At 42.5% G+C, this 19,423-nt stretch overlaps 1 protein-coding gene across 1 annotated transcript in view; it reads right to left on the minus strand.

The window, feature by feature from the left end:
- Positions 1-414: 414 nt before the first annotated feature.
- Positions 415-19,423, minus strand: part of LOC138350792 (histone-lysine N-methyltransferase 2D-like) — a 55,277-nt gene continuing 36,268 nt past the window's right edge. The window contains exons 3-4 of the mRNA XM_069302226.1: positions 1,673-2,591; positions 415-1,574 (exon numbers count right to left, since the gene is read on the minus strand). Of these exons, the coding sequence (XP_069158327.1) occupies positions 415-1,574; positions 1,673-2,591 (2,079 nt within the window). The remainder of the gene's footprint in view (positions 1,575-1,672; positions 2,592-19,423) is intronic.

Here is a 19,423-nt window from a genome sequence, read left to right on the forward strand (position 1 = left end):
ACATATGTGCTGTTATATGAAAGAGATTATATATCAGTGAAGGTTTTATTTAGTCTTGATTACTCCTTTTTATTTCACAATTACTTGCTATTGCCAATTCTTGATAACTTACAGCTGACTTTGGGGTGGGATTATAAAAGAAGAAGTTCAAAGACCCCATTAAGCAGAAAAAGCCAGGTTACGGGCTCAATCAGGCCGTAACAGTATTAGAACAATTACACAATGAATATTGATACATGAAGAGAAAATGGAATTTTCAGTAGCGAAGCAATATTGTTTAATGGAAAAAAATAGTTTCTGATAAAAGTAATCGGAGGATGTTTTTCCAAAATCAGGCGAGAGATGGAAGAATAAATATATATTATTTTTGTTAACTGCCCCAATATTTTTGATGCAGTAAATTACAAATGACGTTTACAAAAAACAGGGAAACAAGATGAGGAAACCGCGAATTGTGGACGTTGTGGAGAGTCTCCTGATGAAGAGGAGAGTCTCCTGGTGAAGAGGAGAGTCTCCTGATGAAGAGGAGAGTCTCCTGATGATAAGGAGAGTCTCCTGGTGAAGAGGAGAGTCTCCTGATGAAGAGGAGAGTCTCCTGATGAAGAGGAGAGTCTCCTGATGAAGAGGAGAGTCTCCTGATGAAGAGGAGAGTCTCCTGATGAAGAGGAGAGTCTCCTGATGAAGAGGAGAGTCTCCTGATGGAGAAGAGAGTCTCCTGATGGAGAGGAGAGTCTCCTGATGAAGAGGAGAGTCTCCTGATGGAGAGGAGAGTCTCCTGATGGAGAGGAAAGTCTCCTGATGGAGAGGAGAGTCTCCTGATGGAGAGGAAAGTCTCCTGATGGAGAGGAAAGTCTCCTGATGAAGAGGAGAGTCTCCTGATGGAGAGGAAAGTCTCCTGATGGACGGAAGAGTCTCCAGATGGAGAGGAGAGTCTCCTGGTGGAGGGGAGAGTCTCCCGATGGAGAGGAGAGTCTCCTGATGGAGGGGAGAGACTCCTGAAAGAGGAGAGTCTCTTGATGGAAAGGAGAGTCGCCTGATGGAGGGGAGAGTCTCCTGATGGAAAGGAGAGTCGCCTGATGGAGGGGAGAGTCTCCTGATGGAAAGGAGAGTCGTCTGATGGAGAGGAGAGTCTCTTAATGGATAGGAGAGTCTCCAGATGGGGGGGGAGAGTCTCCTGATGGAGAGGAGAGTCTCCTGATGGAGAGGAGAGTCTCCTGATGGAGAGGAGAGTCTCCTGATGGAGAGGAGAGTCTCCTGATGGAGAGGAGAGTCTCCTGATGGAGAGGAGAGTCTCCTGATGGAGAGGAGAGTCTCCTGATGGAGAGGAGAGTCTCCTGATGAAGAGGAGAGTCGCCTGATGGAGAGGAGAGTCTCCTGATGGACGGAAGAGTCTCCAGATGGAGAGGAGAGTCTCCTGATGGAGAAGAGAGTCTCCTGATGGAGAGGAGAGTCTCCTGATGGAGAGGAGAATCTCCTGATGGAGAGGAGAGTCTCCTGATGGATAGGAGAGTCTTCTGATGGAGAGGAGAGTCTCCTGGTGGAGGGGAGAGTCTCCCGATGGAGAGGAGAGTCTCCTGATGGAGGGGAGAGACTCCTGATAGAGGAGAGTCTCTTGATGAAAAGGAGAGTCGCCTGATGGAGGGGAGAGTCTCCTGATGGAAAGGAGAGTCGCCTGATGGAGGGGAGAGTCTCCTGATGGAAAGGAGAGTCGTCTGATGGAGAGGAGAGTCTCTTAATGGATAGGAGAGTCTCCAGATGGGGGGAGAGTCTCCTGATGGAGAGGAGAGTCTCCTGATGGAGAGGAGAGTCTCCTGATGGAGAGGAGAGTCTCCTGATGGAGAGGAGAGTCTCCTGATGGAGAGGAGAGTCTCCTGATGTAGAGGAGAGTCTCCTGATGGAGAGGAGAGTCGCCTGATGGAGAGGAGAGTCTCCTGATGGACGGAAGAGTCTCCAGATGGAGAGGAGAGTCCCCTGATGGAGAAGAGAGTCTCCTGATGGAGAGGAGAGTCTCCTGATGGAGAGGAGAATCTCCTGATGGAGAGGAGAGTCTCCTGATGGAGAGGAGAGTCTCCTGATGGAAAGGAGAGTCTCCTGATGGAGAAGAGAGTCTCCTGATGGAGAGGAGAGTCTCCTGATGGAGAGGAGAATCTCCTGATGGAGAGGAGAGTCTCATGATGGAGAGGAGAGTCTCCTGATGGAGAGGAGAGTCTCCTGATGGAGAGGAGAGTCTCCTGGTGAAGAGGAGAGTCTCCTGATGGAGAGGAAAGTCTCCTGATGGAAAGAAGAGTCTCCTGATGAAGAGGAGAGTCTCCTGATGGAGGGAAGAGTCTCCTGATGGAGAGGAGAGTCTTCTGATGGAGAGGAGAGTCTTCTGATGGAGAGGAGAGTCTCCTGATGGAGGGAAGAGTCTCCTGATGGAGGGAAGAGTCTCCTGATGGAGGGAAGAGTCTCCTGATGGAGAGGAGAGTCTTCTGATGGAGAGGAGAGTCTTCTGATGGAGAGGAGAGTCTCCTGATGGAGGGAAGAGTCTTCTGATGGAGAGGAGAGTCTCCTGATGGAGAGGAGAGTCTCCTGATGGAGAGGAGAGTCTCCTGACGGAATGAAGTGTCACTGAGGACTTGGAAACGCCAAAGCACAGAATTGGGAGTTCTCCAATTACACATAATTAATTCATGTGGATTACCCGCCTGAGAGAGTATATTCATCCGAATGATAATAAGCTGATGAGTCAGTTCGTTATCATGATTGCACACTGCAAAATCTAAACCTATCTTCCAATCGCGGACAGCACTCTGAAAACTTCAGTCTTACGGGATTTGATATCATACTAAAACCCAGCAGGTTTAACGGTTTTGTCGATTCCGTCAAAGCTCGACGCGTTTTGTGAGAGGACAACTGGAGTGTAACGCCAGCAACTTGCAGAGATTGAGCGCCGGGAAGGCCAGAAAGCGTCGAAGATCGAGAGTAAGGCAGCGAGGGAACTCCGAGGGGGACCTGGATAACTCTGAGAAGGGACTTAAGGAACTCTGAGGGGGAGGGGACATAGAGAACCCCTGAGGGGCTCTTGGATAAACTTGGAAAGCCTGACACAACACACCCGCACGCTGCCACGATGACTTATTCAGCCTCGGACTGTAGTACATTTGCACAGACGTCAAATCTTGATGTAAATGAAGCAGAAGAGCTTCACACCTGCCACAAGGTTCACACCCATAATTAAATGCCAGTCATGAAATCAGTTCAGGAAAATATATTGATGACCAAACCACACACCTGAAGATGAGGCGACGACGACGTCCTGGACCATCATCAAGTTAATTGCGATGGGAGCAAGCGAGGCACAAGTTAGTATGGCAAGAGTTCATGAGCCTTAGACCTGGCTTTGTTGCCGTTGACTCTTCCCTTCCACAGTACATACCCAAATGCTCTAACCTTTCTAACAAACGTGACCTGACATAGGCCTACCCACCTTTTTTCTCTTTCGTTTTCTTTTTTTCTCTTCTTATTCTTACGTTCTTTTTCATCCGTCACCCTGTTATTACACCCATCCCATCTGTACCCCTTTTTGCTTATTATTCTTTTTTTCTCGTAACTCTTTCATTCTAGAAATTACCTTCTCTCACCTCACTCTTGCCCTACTTCTTATTTACTTACTTAGTGCCTCCCTCGCTCCCATCACAATCGACTTGATAATGGTCCAGGATGGACCATTATCGTCTCCTCATCTTCTGATGGGGTTTGGTCATCATATCTTCAGCCATATTTTTGCGACTCATCGTCTGCAAAATAGAATGATATGTATAAGACCCGTCGAGGAACATGCAAGGTTGAGAGCACATGTGTGATAAAGTATGGAAGGTGAGAGACAGAACGAGAGGTCAAGGAAGGAGAGAGAGGCAGAACGACAGGTCAACGGAGGAGATGGGCAAAACGAGAGGATAAAAGAGGAGAGGAAAAGAACGACAGTTTCTTTCCTGTTCAAAGAAACAGAACGAAATGTCACAGTAGAGAGACAGAACGAGAGGTCACAGAAGGAAAGAAACAAAACGAAAAGTCATAAGAGTAAAAGGTAAGAACGAAAGATCACATGAGCAGAGCGAAAAAAAACAGAGGTCACAGAAGGAGAGAGACAGAGCGGGAGGTCATACGAAGAGAGGAATGAACAATAGACCATATGAGGCTCAAATAATCACATACGCCCTATGGTATTGCTGCTGATGGTCTTGGTTCTGGGGTTGATATAAGCCATTGCTTGGTTACTGACTTCATCACTTATAATGGTACTACATGACTAGCAGCGTAGCCAGCGTCCTCCACGCTCTCTGGGTTGACATATTGCTGGCGTGTGGAACGCTTTCAAACGCACCGCTAACAAACGGATGGCGCCGTTTGCAATGAGCATGATAGGCCCCACAGAAGTAAAAGTCTAGTCAGCGTAAGTGTAACAGACAAATGAGTTTAATTAAACTCATTTTTTAAACTCATCCGAGCAGGACATTCCTGCTCGGGCCCTGGCTGGCTCACTAAGTGTTACTTGTTTCTCGTTTGCAGGCGATGAGTCACAGTAACGTGGCTGAAGTATGTTGACCAGACCACACACTAGGACAGAGTTTCGAAACGACGACGTTTCGGTCCGTCCTTGACCATTCTCAAGTCGATTGTGATGAGGAAGTAGATGCAGGCAAGAAATAAATAAATAAATATTTATTTACCTCTCTCTTGTATAAATAGGCAAGAGAGAGGTGAAGAGCAAAGTAAATTGTAGTAGAGGGGATAGTAGTAGGAATAAGAACTGCAGAGGGCCTATTGGCCCATACGAGGCAGCTCCTATTATAACCACCGAATGAGAAGGAGATAGTAATAGGAATAAGAAGAGGATAGCAAGGGAACGTAAGTGAAAACAATGAACAAAAAAAAGAAAGAAGAGAGAAAGAAAAAGGAAAGAGAAAGATAGATTAATGGAAGGGTAAGTTATGTTAGGTCACGTTTGTTAGGAAGATTAGAACATTTGAGTATATACTGTGAGAGTGAAGACTCCACAGCAAGAAAACCAGGACTCAAGTTCATGTTGGGTACGTTGTGTATTAGAGGCGATTCAACACGACGGCGTCTGTGTAGAGTAGAGGCAGGAAAGATTATTTTGGAGGAAGACCAATCAATAGGATGATTAGAATCCCTCACATGACAGAAGAGAGCATTGTTAGTGTCTGCAGACTTAACACTTCTCTTGTGTTCTTTGAGTCTGTCATTCAGTGTACGCCCAGTCTCACCAAAGTATTGGAGAGGACAAGACGAACAGGAAATAGAGTAGACACCAGCAGCACTAGAAGCAGGAGGAGCAGTGTGAACTAGATTGCTACGAAGTGTGTTAGTTTGTCGAAAGGCGAGCTTTATGTCAAGAGGACGAAAGGTATTGGTAAAAGTTTTAAGTTCAGATATGAAAGGAAGGCATAGTACAGTGCTACTAGTGTTGGAAGCAGGTTTAGGATGAAAGAAATTTAAAGAAATTTCGTCGTCGTTGTCCCTTCACCTTCTAGTGTGTGGTCTGGTCAACATTGGTCTCGTTTGTTTTACGTACGAGGAGTGAGAGTATTTATGACTCGAATGGTCGCTTCAGTAAGATTATGTCCATGTGTTTAACAACTTTTTCTGCTCTGTTGTATCTTAGTTGAAATCCTATTAAGTTTGTAACTGTACACTGTGTTAGATAATGTTCCAGTGGTGTGTCGGCCAATTCTACAAAGTGCTGATATTTCATCTCATCTTCTGGAACCTATAAGTTTATTTCCCATTCATATTAGTATCCAAGTCTAAAGTGATTTAGGTGTACTTTTGTTGTTCTACTGGTCCCTTTCATCAAAATAAGTAGTTCGTTGTTGGTTTAATTCTTGTACAAACTCGCAGATCCTGATGCTGCACCTGCTGTGTTGAGATCACTGTACATCTTCTGCATTGCTCTATTTCTAATTGTTGCTTACTTTGTGATAGACTCTGGTATATAAATGTCTGCATTTCTGTTCTTAGTTGTAAGTTTTGCAACTTCGTCTGCAATGTTATTCATACATATTATTCCCACATGACTTGGCACCGGGTTGATAAGTATCCGACGGCCTAGACGTTTGAGTGTTTGCAGTAATGCTATGACTTTTGTGGTCAGATGCATGTTGTCACATACGTTTTCTTGTTGCAAGGTTTCAATTGCCGCTATATGTTATAATATTTAATAGTTTGAATATTTAGGCCACAAACTCTATGGAGAAAATCTTGTCCTACGAAGCATTTTCATCCTGTAAAATCTGTTATACAGGAACTGTTAAATAATACTTCTCATTCCACCCCTAAATACGCAACGCATTCCTCCCCCTAGACACGCAACGCATTCCTCCCCCTAGACACGCAACGCATTCCTCCCCCTAGACACGCAACGCATTCCTCCCCCTAGACACGCAACGCATTCCTCCCCCTAGACACGCAACGCATTTCTCCCCCTAGACACGCAACGCATTCCTCCCCCTAGACACGCAACGCATTCCTCCCCCTAGACACGCAACGCATTCCTCCCCCTAGACACGCAACGCATTCCTCCCCCTAGACACGCAACGCATTCCTCCCCCTAGACACGCAACGCATTCCTCCCCCTAGACACGCAACGCATTCCTCCCCCTAGACACGCAACGCATTTCTCCCCCTAGACACGCAACGCATTCCTCCCCCTAGACACGCAACGCATTCCTCCCCCTAGACACGCAACGCATTTCTCCCCCTTGACACGAAGAGAAAGAAAATGAGAAGTAAAAAGAAGAATCCGTTGTTTAATAGTGCATGTATGGAAGCAAATGAACTAAACAAAAGGGCTTGGAGGAACTACCAAAATAACAGAACACCAGAAAGCAGAGAGAGAGATACCAGAGAACCAGGCATGAGTATGTCAGTGTGAGAACAGAGGCAGAGAGACAATATGAAATTGACTTGGCAAATAAAGTCAAAACCGAACCAAAACTGTTCCACAGTTACATCAGGAGGACAGAGTTGAAGAACAGGTGATGAAACTGAGAACAGGTGAAGACAGGTAAACAAAGAATGACAAAGGGGAGTGTGAAGAACTCATCAAGGGATTCCAAGAGATTTTCACAATTGAACGAGAAGTCCCTGCAGTAGGAGAGGTGGCAGTAAACCAGGCAGCCTTGGAAGGCTTTGAAATTACAATAGATCTGCTGGAGCAGGACGTGAGAAACACTGTTGGACAGGACGGAATTTTACCATGGGTACTGAAAGAGTGTGGAGAAGCACTATGCTTGCCTCTCTCCATGGTATACAGTAAACACTGGAGACGGGAGACCTACCAGAAATATGGGAGACAGCTAATGTAGTCCCAATATACAAAAATGGGCGACAGGTAAGAGGCACTAAACTACAGTCCAGTGTCCCTAACTTGTATACCATGCAAGGTGATGGAGAGGATCCTGAGAAAAACCTAGTAACACATCTGGAGAAACGGGACTTCGTGATCCACCACCAAAATGGGTTCAGGGATGTCAAATTTTTCCTCACAGGTTTAATAGAATTCTACGACCTGGTGACAAAGATTATGCAAGAAAGAGAAGGGTGGGTAGACTGAATTTTCTTGGACTGTCAGAACGCCTTTGACACAGTACCCCATAAGAGGCTGGTGCATAAGTTGCAGAAACAAACAAGAGTAACAGGTAGGGTGCTTCAATGGATTAGGGAATACCAAAGTAACAGGAAGCACAGAGTTACTGTGAAGGGGTGATACTTCAGATTGGCGTGAAATCGCCAGTCCCACAGGGCTCTGTTCTCGGACCTATCCTGTTTCTGATGCTCTTAAATGATCTTCCAGAGGGTAAAGACTCTTTCCTCTCTATGTTTGCTGATGATGCCAAAATTATGATAAGGATTAAGACAGGGGAGGACAGTATGAGGCTTCAAGAAGACTTGGAAAAACTGAAGAAATGGTCCAACAAATTTGTTAGAGTTTAACCCGTACAAATGTAACGTAATTAAAATAGGCGGGGGGAGCAGGAGTCCAGATACAAAGTACCATTTAGGAGATGAAATTCTTAAGGAATCGGAGCGTGAGAAAGACCTCGGGGTTGATATCACGCCAGACAGGTCACCTGAAGCCCGAATCAAGAGGATATCATCAGTGGCATATACCAGATAAATCAACATAAGAACGGCCTTTAGAAACCTGTGTAAGGAATCAATCAGAACCTTGCATACCACATATATCCTACCCATCCTGGAGTATATAACTCCAGCATGGAGACCGCATCTCGTTAAGCACAAAACTAAATTGGAGAAGGTTCAGAGGCATGCTACCAGACTAGTACTCGAGCTGAGGGGTATGAACTACGAAGATAGACTAAGGGAACTAAACCTCACGTCGTTGGAAGAAAGAAGAGTTAGGGGGGAAACATGATCACCACATATAAGCTTCTCAGAAGTGATAGGGAAGATAAAGACAATTTACATGTCACACGGGGCTCACGCTCAAGGGGTCACGGGTAGAGGAGCCATAGAGATATTAGAAATAACTTTTTCAGTGTCAGAGTAGGTAACAGATGGAATGCTCTAGGAAGCGATGTGGTGGAGGCAGACTCCATACACAGTTTCAAGTGTAGATATGATAGAGCCCAATAGGCTCAGGAATCTGTACACCTGTTGATTGACAGTTGAGAGGCGGGACCAAAGAGCCAGAAATCAACCCCCGCAAGCACAACTAGGTAACTAAAACTAGGTGAGTACACTCAACCCTTTGCTCCCCCCTAGAAATGCAATACATTTTCCCCCCTTGACACGCAACACACCTTCCCTTAGACAGCAGCACCTACCTGTCCCAACACACGCAACACCTTCCTCTAAGCTGGCAACACATACCTCTCCCATGACACACAACACATACAGCCTTCCAGAACGCGCAACAAATACCTCCTGCCCCTAGACACGCAACACCTTTCTCTCAACATGCGCCCAACACAAATCTAACCTCAGCACGGACTGCCTCACCTGGCTCCTCCAACACCAACACAGCTCCACCGTCACACTACAACACCGCGAGCTGTATAGCCACACTCAGCGGATTACAGAGTTCATCTTCCCATACGGCGCGTTACAATACCTTGTACTAGTGCCATGTTCCACAGCCACCGTCACCTGCTCTTACCAGGATGGGAGGCGACTGTAGGTAAGTAGAGTGACCTATGAGTACTTAGCTATCAGTGTCTACGGGGGAGCGACCTATGAGTACTTAGCTATCAGTGTCTACGGGGGAGCGACCTATGAGTACTTAGTGTCGGAAAATCCGACACCATTTAATAATCATACAGATAATAGCTGTATTGTATAAACAAGTTACCCATAGAAAACGTAACTTGTAGTGGAATTACCGTCTAAAGAAAACGGGATATCATTACCACATACTATTATAATTCACCACCTATTATGGTGGGAATTATTCTTAAATACATTAGTCTTTGGACTTTACCGTCATAAAAACATCTCATATAAATTAACTTAATTATCAGTATTAAAGTAGAGTAAATGTGACCCTTCTATCACTTATTGACATCTGGACAATGTAAGCTAGGCATCAGGGTGAGGGAGGGCAGCCATTGTTGGTACTAGATCAGATGCGCAGGGAGCAATTCGGCTCCTGTTAATTTTACTTGGACGAAGTGTTATGGAAACCAAAGGTGTACCATTATCACACGCTGTCAACAAATTCAAGTTAAGTGTTCTTTCCGAAACCCATGTATCTTTCATTTATGGCCATTAATGTCATTATATAGGGTGACCCGGTTAGAGCACGTGGTAGCCTCAAACTAAAGGTAATTAAGCCAGGTCTTCATTGTTCCATGTATAGTGTTTTCTCTGATATACCTGTCATATATAGGATTCTGGCTTTACAGCTAGCGCCCTTTTAACAGGTCAAGACGAGGAAGCATATGCTTTGTGCATCAGTTACCTGGGTGATGGAAGCTACCTCAAAGAGGATAATTTGGTGTCTACACCCTAGTTATACCTGGTGGACTAACCTGCTGTACTATAAAATAAGGAACCTTTTCAATGTATTTAGTTAATACTGTAGTTTGATTGGCTGCATATATATAAATTAATCTAATATAAACCCCCCCCCTAATGTGTAGAGGATCGATTTGTGAGATTATGAGATTATTGCAGAAATACAGTCCACTTATCATTATACAAATTGCTATCGAAGTATATAAATTAACGTAAATATAAATTCATATAAATTAAATAAATATAAATCTCACTGGTCGGTTCCCACATTATTTGGTCATCTTCGAACCTGATGACGGATTATTTGATCCTTTGAACCCACATTTGGTCATCTTAGTACCGGATGAACCAGTTAACCAGTGGATTCATTAAATAAACTAGTGCAGTGTGATTTAAACAAAGGCCAGCCAGTCAAAGACGGCAGCGTTGCCTCGAACGAGTTCACGAGCCCCGCTCAGTTCAGATCAGCTTCGTCAGATCAGCTTCGTCAAATATCCCACAGATATTTGGTGGCGTGTTATTCTGTGAAATGACACCGCTAATATTGAAGCCAGCCAAATTAGTGACTGTGTCACGAGATTGTTCACGGATTTCGTGGTGTTAAATTTCGCGAGAGATTATCTACGAATTTTGTGGAGTTTATTTCGCGAGGTCACTAATAATATTTAATACTTCTTGATAATATTAGAAGTTTTATAGAGGCTAATTAAGAGGCTATTATCAATAATTGTGTATATTATTTCTCCAAAATAGAGAATCATTTAATATATATTGCACTAGTGATCACAGTATAATATTTACTAATTGCCAACCCACAACAAGGTAGGATATTAAAATTGACTAGTTGAACTATTATTGTTCATCTTAGTCCCATTATTACCATAGTCAGTTGTACTATATTCAACAACCTATCCCCATTAATGAATGGTCCAGACCCTATTTTGGGTGTAATTTTTATCAACTCGAGTTGAGTTGTATATATAATAATTTACTTATGATCATTACACCTTTGAGTGATTAATTAGTGTCTATTCCATCCTAGGGTGATATAGAAGAGCTAACCTAAAGGTACTTCCAGTGACACTGGTTTATCACTCAAATCATTAGTGTGTATGATTGTATATATATAATGTGTATTAATTTTAAGTGCTAACCTCTAGTAGAGGTAGGATTATTGCCTAGTGAGTTCAGAATTTAACCCTAGGCTACCATTAGTACTTACTCACAATTTATGAGCCAGTGGTGCCCAATTAACAAGTCACCATGACTAATCCACAGAAAGCAAAGCGTGCTTTAATAGCAAGCAAACGCCAACTAACAAGGGATCTCAACCAATATGAACAGTTGTTATATGAGCCTGTAATTAATTATCATCGGTTGAAAATACCACTGTTACAGATTCAAACCCAATTGCATATATTGAAAGCAAATAGGAAATCTTACCAAAATCAAGTCCACGACGACGTAGTAGTTGAAGATGTGGAACCATTCCTGTCTGACCTAGCACAATATGAAGAAGAAACTCAAGGCAGGTTGGAACATTTACACAGGATAATTGAATCAGAACAATTAGCAAGTACATCAAATAAAGTAGATAATGTTATGGATGATCTGGATCTTTTTGAGAATAAATGTCAAGCCAGATTAGATCCTTTAATCAACAAGGATAAAGCTTCACCTAATATTATACCACCAGAAATTAAGCAGTTCTCAGACAATTTATCCACAGTCTCTGTGGATTCTGAAAACCCAATACCTGAGGCTACTAAGTTAACATGCCTCCAAGCTAGAGGTGAAGCTGAACCAGTAGTAGAAAATGTAAATGAAAATAACGACAGCACTAATTTCGCAGTCCAGCCTCCTAGGAATAATGCTGGCAATGAGAAAACTGTCATACATCTAGTACTACAATTGCTGGATTTACCTCAACCTGATCAGACTGCTGACTCATTACAATCCTTCAGCATGGAGTTTGAGTCACTACTAAGAATATTCAGTCTTAAGGTTGATATAACTACTAGTGAATGGATGACCAAAGTAGTCCTTCAACGAAAATTGTCCAGCGATATACTAGATGAATTATATGCACATCAACATAACACCATCCTGACAGTACAGGACATCACTGAAGGTTTACATTCCATCATAAACAAACGACGAGCAAATGAGGAAGTTAAAGCCTCATGCAAGCCTTCAGAAATAGAAAATAAGAGTCAATTAAAGGGTAAAACAACTACCCCAAATAAACATCAGTCAATTACTCTAACATCAAGTTGCAGAAAATCTGACAATGCAGCAGCAACCTCCAAGCCTACTGTTACTAGTTCACCCAAACCGGTAACTTCCAAACGTGCAGTAGGCTGGGGGACATGTATGTTCTGCAAAAAGAAACATTCAACATACCGTTGTGCTAATTATCCAACCAGAGACACTCGTATGGAGCGACTCCAGGAATTAGGGAGATGTGCAAGGTGTCTCAAGTCACACAACATAGACTATTGTGATACCCAATTCAACACCTGCAACAGGTGTAGAAGAGGTAGACACCATGCAGCACTGTGCAAATATACGAAATTAACGTATTCAAGACCCAAGGTGGAAGATAGCATTCCCACCACAGTACAGTACTGCAAGGTGCAACAAACAAAGAGTGTCCAATCGGCAAAGTCTAAAGGTAATACGACTTTGCCTACTGCCCAAATTACCATCCTGAATAAGAGGGCCAAGGTCCATACCCGTGGGTTGTTTCACCAAGGATCCCAGAGAACATATATCACTAAAAAGCTGGCAGATGAACTACAATTAAGGCCTGTAGCCCAGATGTCATTCAATATCTCAGTGTTTGTAACAGATGCAGGACCTCAAGTCTACCAGGTGGTACAACCATCAGTACGTTTAGGCAGGTACGTCTGTCGAGTACAAGCCATTGTGGTGGACAAAATACCAGTAGACCTACAAGTTCAAGGTCTGAGAGCAACAGCCAAATTCCTGAGAAATAGAGGAATAAAATTGGCAGATAATATTAAGTCTGATCACCTCACCGACTTCGGTCTCCTTGTAGGGACAGACTATTGTCATCGATTCATCGGTAGCCCTACTAAATATCAGGGTATAACCATGTTAAACTCTGCAGGAGGTAAATTACTCTCAGGCCCAGTATCAAGCCTGAGGAGACCTATGCCTGCAGATAAACAATACCAATAGAAATCTAAATTTGTCAGCTGATTATATTTCTCCAGTAACATTATACTAAGGAGATTACAGCTGACTATACCAACAGAGGTTGATGTTAGTATCATCATTTGAAGCTGAAGATGAGTTCATGAGGCCTCAGTGGCAAATCAGTGAACAGTAGCTTAAACAGCTACAAGTCACCGCGACCAATGTCACTGAACCCGCTGCAGTCTCAGAACCATACTTTACTTTAATGATGAGCTATTCAATCTTCTGAATCAATTAACTAAATTAAACCCCAATAAATCTGATGACTGATTTGATACATTTATTATTTAATCAAGATGTATTCCATGGGCCTCAGTGTTTATATATCAGTGACCAGTTACCTGAAGAAACTTCAAGTTATATCTAATGTCACTGATCTCACTGCAGTCCCTGAATCATACTTGACTGTAGTACTTGATCACATCCAGTCTTCTGGGTTAAATAATATGTAATTAGGCTTGAATATTAGCCTTTCAAGAGTTGACAGGGAAATGAAATCGCATTAGAATTCTAACCCCTGCAACTCTAGTACGGGACATCCGTCCTGTACGAACAGACGCACAAATGTGTGATTACTAACTACTAACATCAAATTAATCTAATAATTCGAGGGAGGAGTATCGGTGTTCGTCTGTTCTAAAGAGGACTTCGACCCGTGAGCAGCCCCCTGGGGAATTATGTCGGAAAATCCGACACCATTTAATAATCATACAGATAATAGCTGTATTGTATAAACAAGTTACCCATAGAAAACGTAACTTGTAGTGGAATTACCGTCTAAAGAAAACGGGATATCATTACCACATACTATTATAATTCACCACCTATTATGGTGGGAATTATTCTTAAATACATTAGTCTTTGGACTTTACCATCATAAAAACATCTCATATAAATTAACTTAATTATCAGTATTAAAGTAGAGTAAATGTGACCCTTCTATCACTTATTGACATCTGGACAATGTAAGCTAGGCGTCAGGGTGAGGGAGGGCAGCCATTGTTGGTACTAGATCAGAGGCGCAGGGAGCAATTCGGCTCCTGTTAATTTTGCTTGGACGAAGTGTTATGGAAACCAAAGGTGTACCATTATCACACGCTGTCAACAAATTCAAGTTAAGTGTTCTTTCCGAAACCCATGTATCTTTCATTTATGGCCATTAATGTCATTATATAGGGTGACCCGGTTAGAGCACGTGGTAGCCTCAAACTAAAGGTAATTAAGCCAGGTCTTCATTGTTCCATGTATAGTGTTTTCTCTGATATACCTGTCATATATAGGATTCTGGCTTTACAGCTAGCGCCCTTTTAACAGGTCAAGACGAGGAAGCATATGCTTTGTGCATCAGTTACCTGGGTGATGGAAGCTACCTCAAAGAGGATAATTTGGTGTCTACACCCTAGTTATACCTGGTGGACTAACCTGCTGTACTATAAGATAAGGAACCTTTTCAATGTATGTAGTTAATACTGTAGTTTGATTGGCTGCATATATATAAATTAATCTAATATAAACCCCCCCCCCCCTAATGTGTAGAGGATCGATTTGTGAGATTATGAGATTATTGCAGAAATACAGTCCACTTATCATTATACAAATTGCTATCGATGTATATAAATTAACGTAAATATAAATTCATATAAATTAAATAAATATAAATCTCACTGGTCGGTTCCCACACTTGGCTATCAGTGTCTACGGGGAAGCAACCTATGAGTACTTAGCTATCAGTGTCTACGAGGGAGCAACCTATGAGTACTTAGCTATCAGTGTCTACCGGGGAGCGACCTATGAGTACTTAGCTATCAGTGTCTACCGGGGAGCGACCTATGAGTACTTAGCTATCAGTGTCTACGGGGGAGCGACCTATGAGTACTTAGCTATCAGTGTCTACGGGGGAGCGACCTATGAGTACTTAGCTATCAGTGTCTACGGGGGAGCAACCTATGAGTACTTAGCTATCAGTGTCTACCGGGGAGCGACCTATGAGTACTTAGCTATCAGTGTCTACGGGGGAGCGACCTATGAGTACTTAGCTATCAGTGTCTACGGGGGAGCAACCTATGAGTACTTAGCTATCAGTGTCTACCGGGGAGCGACCTATGAGTACTTAGCTATCAGTGTCTACGGGGGAGCGACCTATGAGTACTTAGCTATCAGTGTCTACGGGGGAGCGGCCTATGAGTACTTAGCTATCAGTGGCTACGTGGAGGGAGGGAAAGAACCCCCATTCCCCTTCTTCTATCCTCTAAGGTTTTTTATTTATTTATTTATTTATTTTTTTGCAGGGATATTCCTGCGCGGGCTCGAAGCCTCTGGCTCGCCCACTAAGTGTTGCTTGTTTCTGTTTTACTTGGGCGGAGTATGAGTATTTATTGCCTGGTGCGGCGGGCACGGTGTGTGAGTGAGCGCCTTAGGTGGCTGTGTTGGAAATATATTCACTCTCAAATATTTCTCTCTCGTCGATTCCTGCATTTACGTTTCCCTTACGGAGTTCATACCTCTTGGTCTTCTTTCTCCCATTATAGTTTCATTACCTTACACTTGTTGGGATTCAATTCCAGTAACCACTTATTGACCCACTCCTGGAGTTTGTCAATGTCCTTCTGTAACCTTCTACAGTCTTCCTCTTTTCTCATATTCTTCAGGAGCCTTCTGTCATCTGCAAATTGTGGCATGCACGAGCTCGCTCCCTCGGTAGGTCTTTCACAAACTTAGAAACATCAGCGGTCCCAAGACAGAGACTTTTGGGACCAAACTTGCTACTTTACGCGAGCTCTCTGACTGACAGAACCAAACAGGACGCTTTGCTCTCTCTGTCCTTGAGGTACTCCCTTACCTGGTGTTTTCCAGAAGGTGTGTTAGGCATGATTTTCCAGGTGTGTTAGGCATGATTTTCCAGGTGTGTTAGGCATGATTTTCCAGGTGTGTTAGGCATGATTTCCCTTCCCTAAACGCATGTTGGTGTTTAATTCAATAATTCACTGTATCGGGACAGGAAACCAGAGTGTATTCGTACACGTTTGGCTTTTATCTATTTATGATATTCTCCTTATATTAGTGAATGTGTTCCTAGCTCTGTTGCGTCTATACCTGCAGTCCTCCGTCCTTTGTCCTAACTGTTGGTGTGAAACTCTCTTCGGCGTCCTTGCATTTCTAATTGACTAGATCCATCATATCTTATACTTTTTTTCCTTTAAGTTATTCCTCCTATTATTTCTATTCAGCGATCATTACTCACTATTTATTCCTATTCATCGATTATTATTCATTATTTATTCCTATTATGCGATCATTACTCACTATTCATTCCTTTTCAGCGATCATTACTCACCTAGTTGTGCTTACGGGGTTTGAGCTTTGGCTCAATGATCCTGTCTCTCGACTGTCAGTCAACAGGTGTACAGATTCCTGAGCCTACTGGGCTCAATCATATCTACATTTGAAACTCTGCATGGAGTCAGCCTCCTCCACATCACTGCTTAATGCATTACATTTGTTAATTACTGACACTGAAAACGTTCTTTCTAACGTCTCTGTGGCTCATTTGGGAACTAAGTTTCCACCTGTGTCCCCCCTTGTTCGTGTTTCACCCAAGCTAAAGAGTTTGTCTTTGTCCACCCTGTTAATTTCCCTGAGAATTTTGTAGGTGGTTATCGTGTTTTCCCTTACTCTTTTGTTCCCAGGGACGCGAGGTTCAGCTCCCTTAGCTTTTCCTCGTAACACATACCTCTCAGTTCCGTGGAGTAGTCTAGTGGCATACCTCTGAATCTTCTCAAACTTTCTCTTGTGTTTAACTAGGTATGGACTCCAGGCTGGAGCTGCATATTCCAGGATTGGTCTAACATAAGTGGTAAACAAGATCTTGAACGATTCGTTTCACAACTTCCTAAAGGCAGTTCTTATGTTTGCCAATCTAGAATATATGCTTCTGATGATATGCTTTTGATGTGGGCTTCTGGGAACAGGTTCGGTGTGATATCAACCCCTCAGATCTTTCACTCTATTTGACTCGTGCAGGATTTCACCTCCCAGATGGTACCTTGTGTTCAGCCTCCTGTGTCCAAGTCCTAGTCTTGTGTCCTAGTCTTTGACTACATGATCGAACTTAAAATTGTGACCACGGGACAAGGGGTGGTCTGGGAAAGGAAAGTTGACTAGGAAAGAAGATTATAAGAGGATAAAGGATTTTTTTGCAGGGATATTCCTGTGTGGGCCCTAAGGATAAGGGAATATAAGGGTGAAGTACAGTGGGAGGAATAATTCAGTTCATGTAAAGATGGTCTGAGAAGTAGAGTGAGGCTAAGAAACAGAGAGGAGGGGGAAGAGGAAGAGGGGGTGTTTACTGGGCAGAGGGGAATCAGGGGCAAGGGTGGGTCTTAGGGTACAGGGCGGGATAAGTGGAGGGGTGGGGGCTGAGGATGGATGGATTTTTTTTTACTACTTTCTACCATAGACGTGGCCAGACATTTACAATGCTAAACAGCATGTACATATTTTCTTTTCACCTCCATGGACTGGGTGAGAGATCTGTTAAACATTATAGTTCAAGGATTTATTGAACAATAACCACAGAGGGTGATTGTAGTGCTTTTAAAATGCTAATCTAACCTACAGACATATATACATAGATACACAGAGTTATATCTGCCCTACATAAATTGGTCGATGTGTTCTTTACATAGTATCATTAATGTGCATTTACAAAGGTAAAATGTAATTTTGATCAGCTTCCACATATACTTTATACACATAAATACATATATGCACATATATATATATATATATATATATATATATATATATATATATATATATATATATATATATATATATGTATATATATATATATATATATATATATATATATATATATATATATATATATATTAGTATATTTTGGTAGCAGTCTTTCCTGTAGACATATATTATTAAATATGACCGAAAAAGTAAGATTAATAATTCTAACACGAATTTTCTCAATCTTTCGTACATTACGCTTCACTGTTGGAGGTAAATCAAAAATAAATTCTCCAAAATTCATTTTTATTTCTAGTCTGACGCGACACGGGCGCGTTTCGTAAAACTTATTACATTTTTAAAGACTTTAGTTCACAAATACACAACTGAATAGAACTTACGTATCTCCGATTTTATATCTACATTTGAGTGAGGTGGGAGGGGTGATGTGGCATTAACACAAGACAGAACAAGAGGGGATATTAATAGGGTATTAAAAGTATCAACACAAGACAGAACACAAACAATGGGTATTGAATAGAAGTGTTTGTAGAAAGCCTATTGGTCCATATTTGTTGATGCTTCTATATTGGAGCGGAGTCTTGAGGTGGGTAGAATATAGTTGTGCAATAATTGGCTGTTGATTGCTGGTGTTGACTTCTTGATGTGTAGTGCCTCGCAAACGTCAAGCCGCCTGCTATCGCTGTATCTATCGATGATTTCTGTGTTGTTTACTAGGATTTCTCTGGCGATGGTTTGGTTGTGGGAAGAGATTATATGTTCCTTAATGGAGCCCTGTTGCTTATGCATCGTTAAACGCCTAGAAAGAGATGTTGTTGTCTTGCCTATATACTGGGTTTTTTGGAGCTTACAGTCCCCAAGTGGGCATTTGAAGGCATAGACGACGTTAGTCTCTTTTAAAGCGTTCTCTTTTGTGTCTGGAGAGTTTCTCATGAGTAGGCTGGCCGTTTTTCTGGTTTTATAGTAAATCGTCAGTTGTATCCTCTGATTTTTGTCTGTAGGACAAAAATGGTTTTGGTTGTGGGAAGAGATTATAGATTTTGTCTGTAGGACAAAAATCAGAGGATACAACTGACGATTTACTATAAAACCAGAAAAACGGCCAGCCTACTCATGAGAAATTCTCCAGACACAAAACAGAACGCTTTAAAAGAGACTAACGTCGTCTATGCCTTCAAATGCCCACTTGGGGACTGTAAGCTCCAAAAAACCCAGTATATAGGCAAGACAACAACATCTCTTTCTAGGCGTTTAACGATGCATAAGCAACAGGGCTCCATTAAGGAACATATAATCTCTTCCCACAACCAAACCATCGCCAGAGAAATCCTAGTAAACAACTCAGAAATCATCGATAGATACAGCGATAGCAGGCGGCTTGACGTTTGCGAGGCACTAC

Source organism: Procambarus clarkii, chromosome 47 (assembly GCF_040958095.1).
Source record: "Procambarus clarkii isolate CNS0578487 chromosome 47, FALCON_Pclarkii_2.0, whole genome shotgun sequence".
Taxonomy (NCBI): domain Eukaryota; kingdom Metazoa; phylum Arthropoda; class Malacostraca; order Decapoda; family Cambaridae; genus Procambarus; species Procambarus clarkii.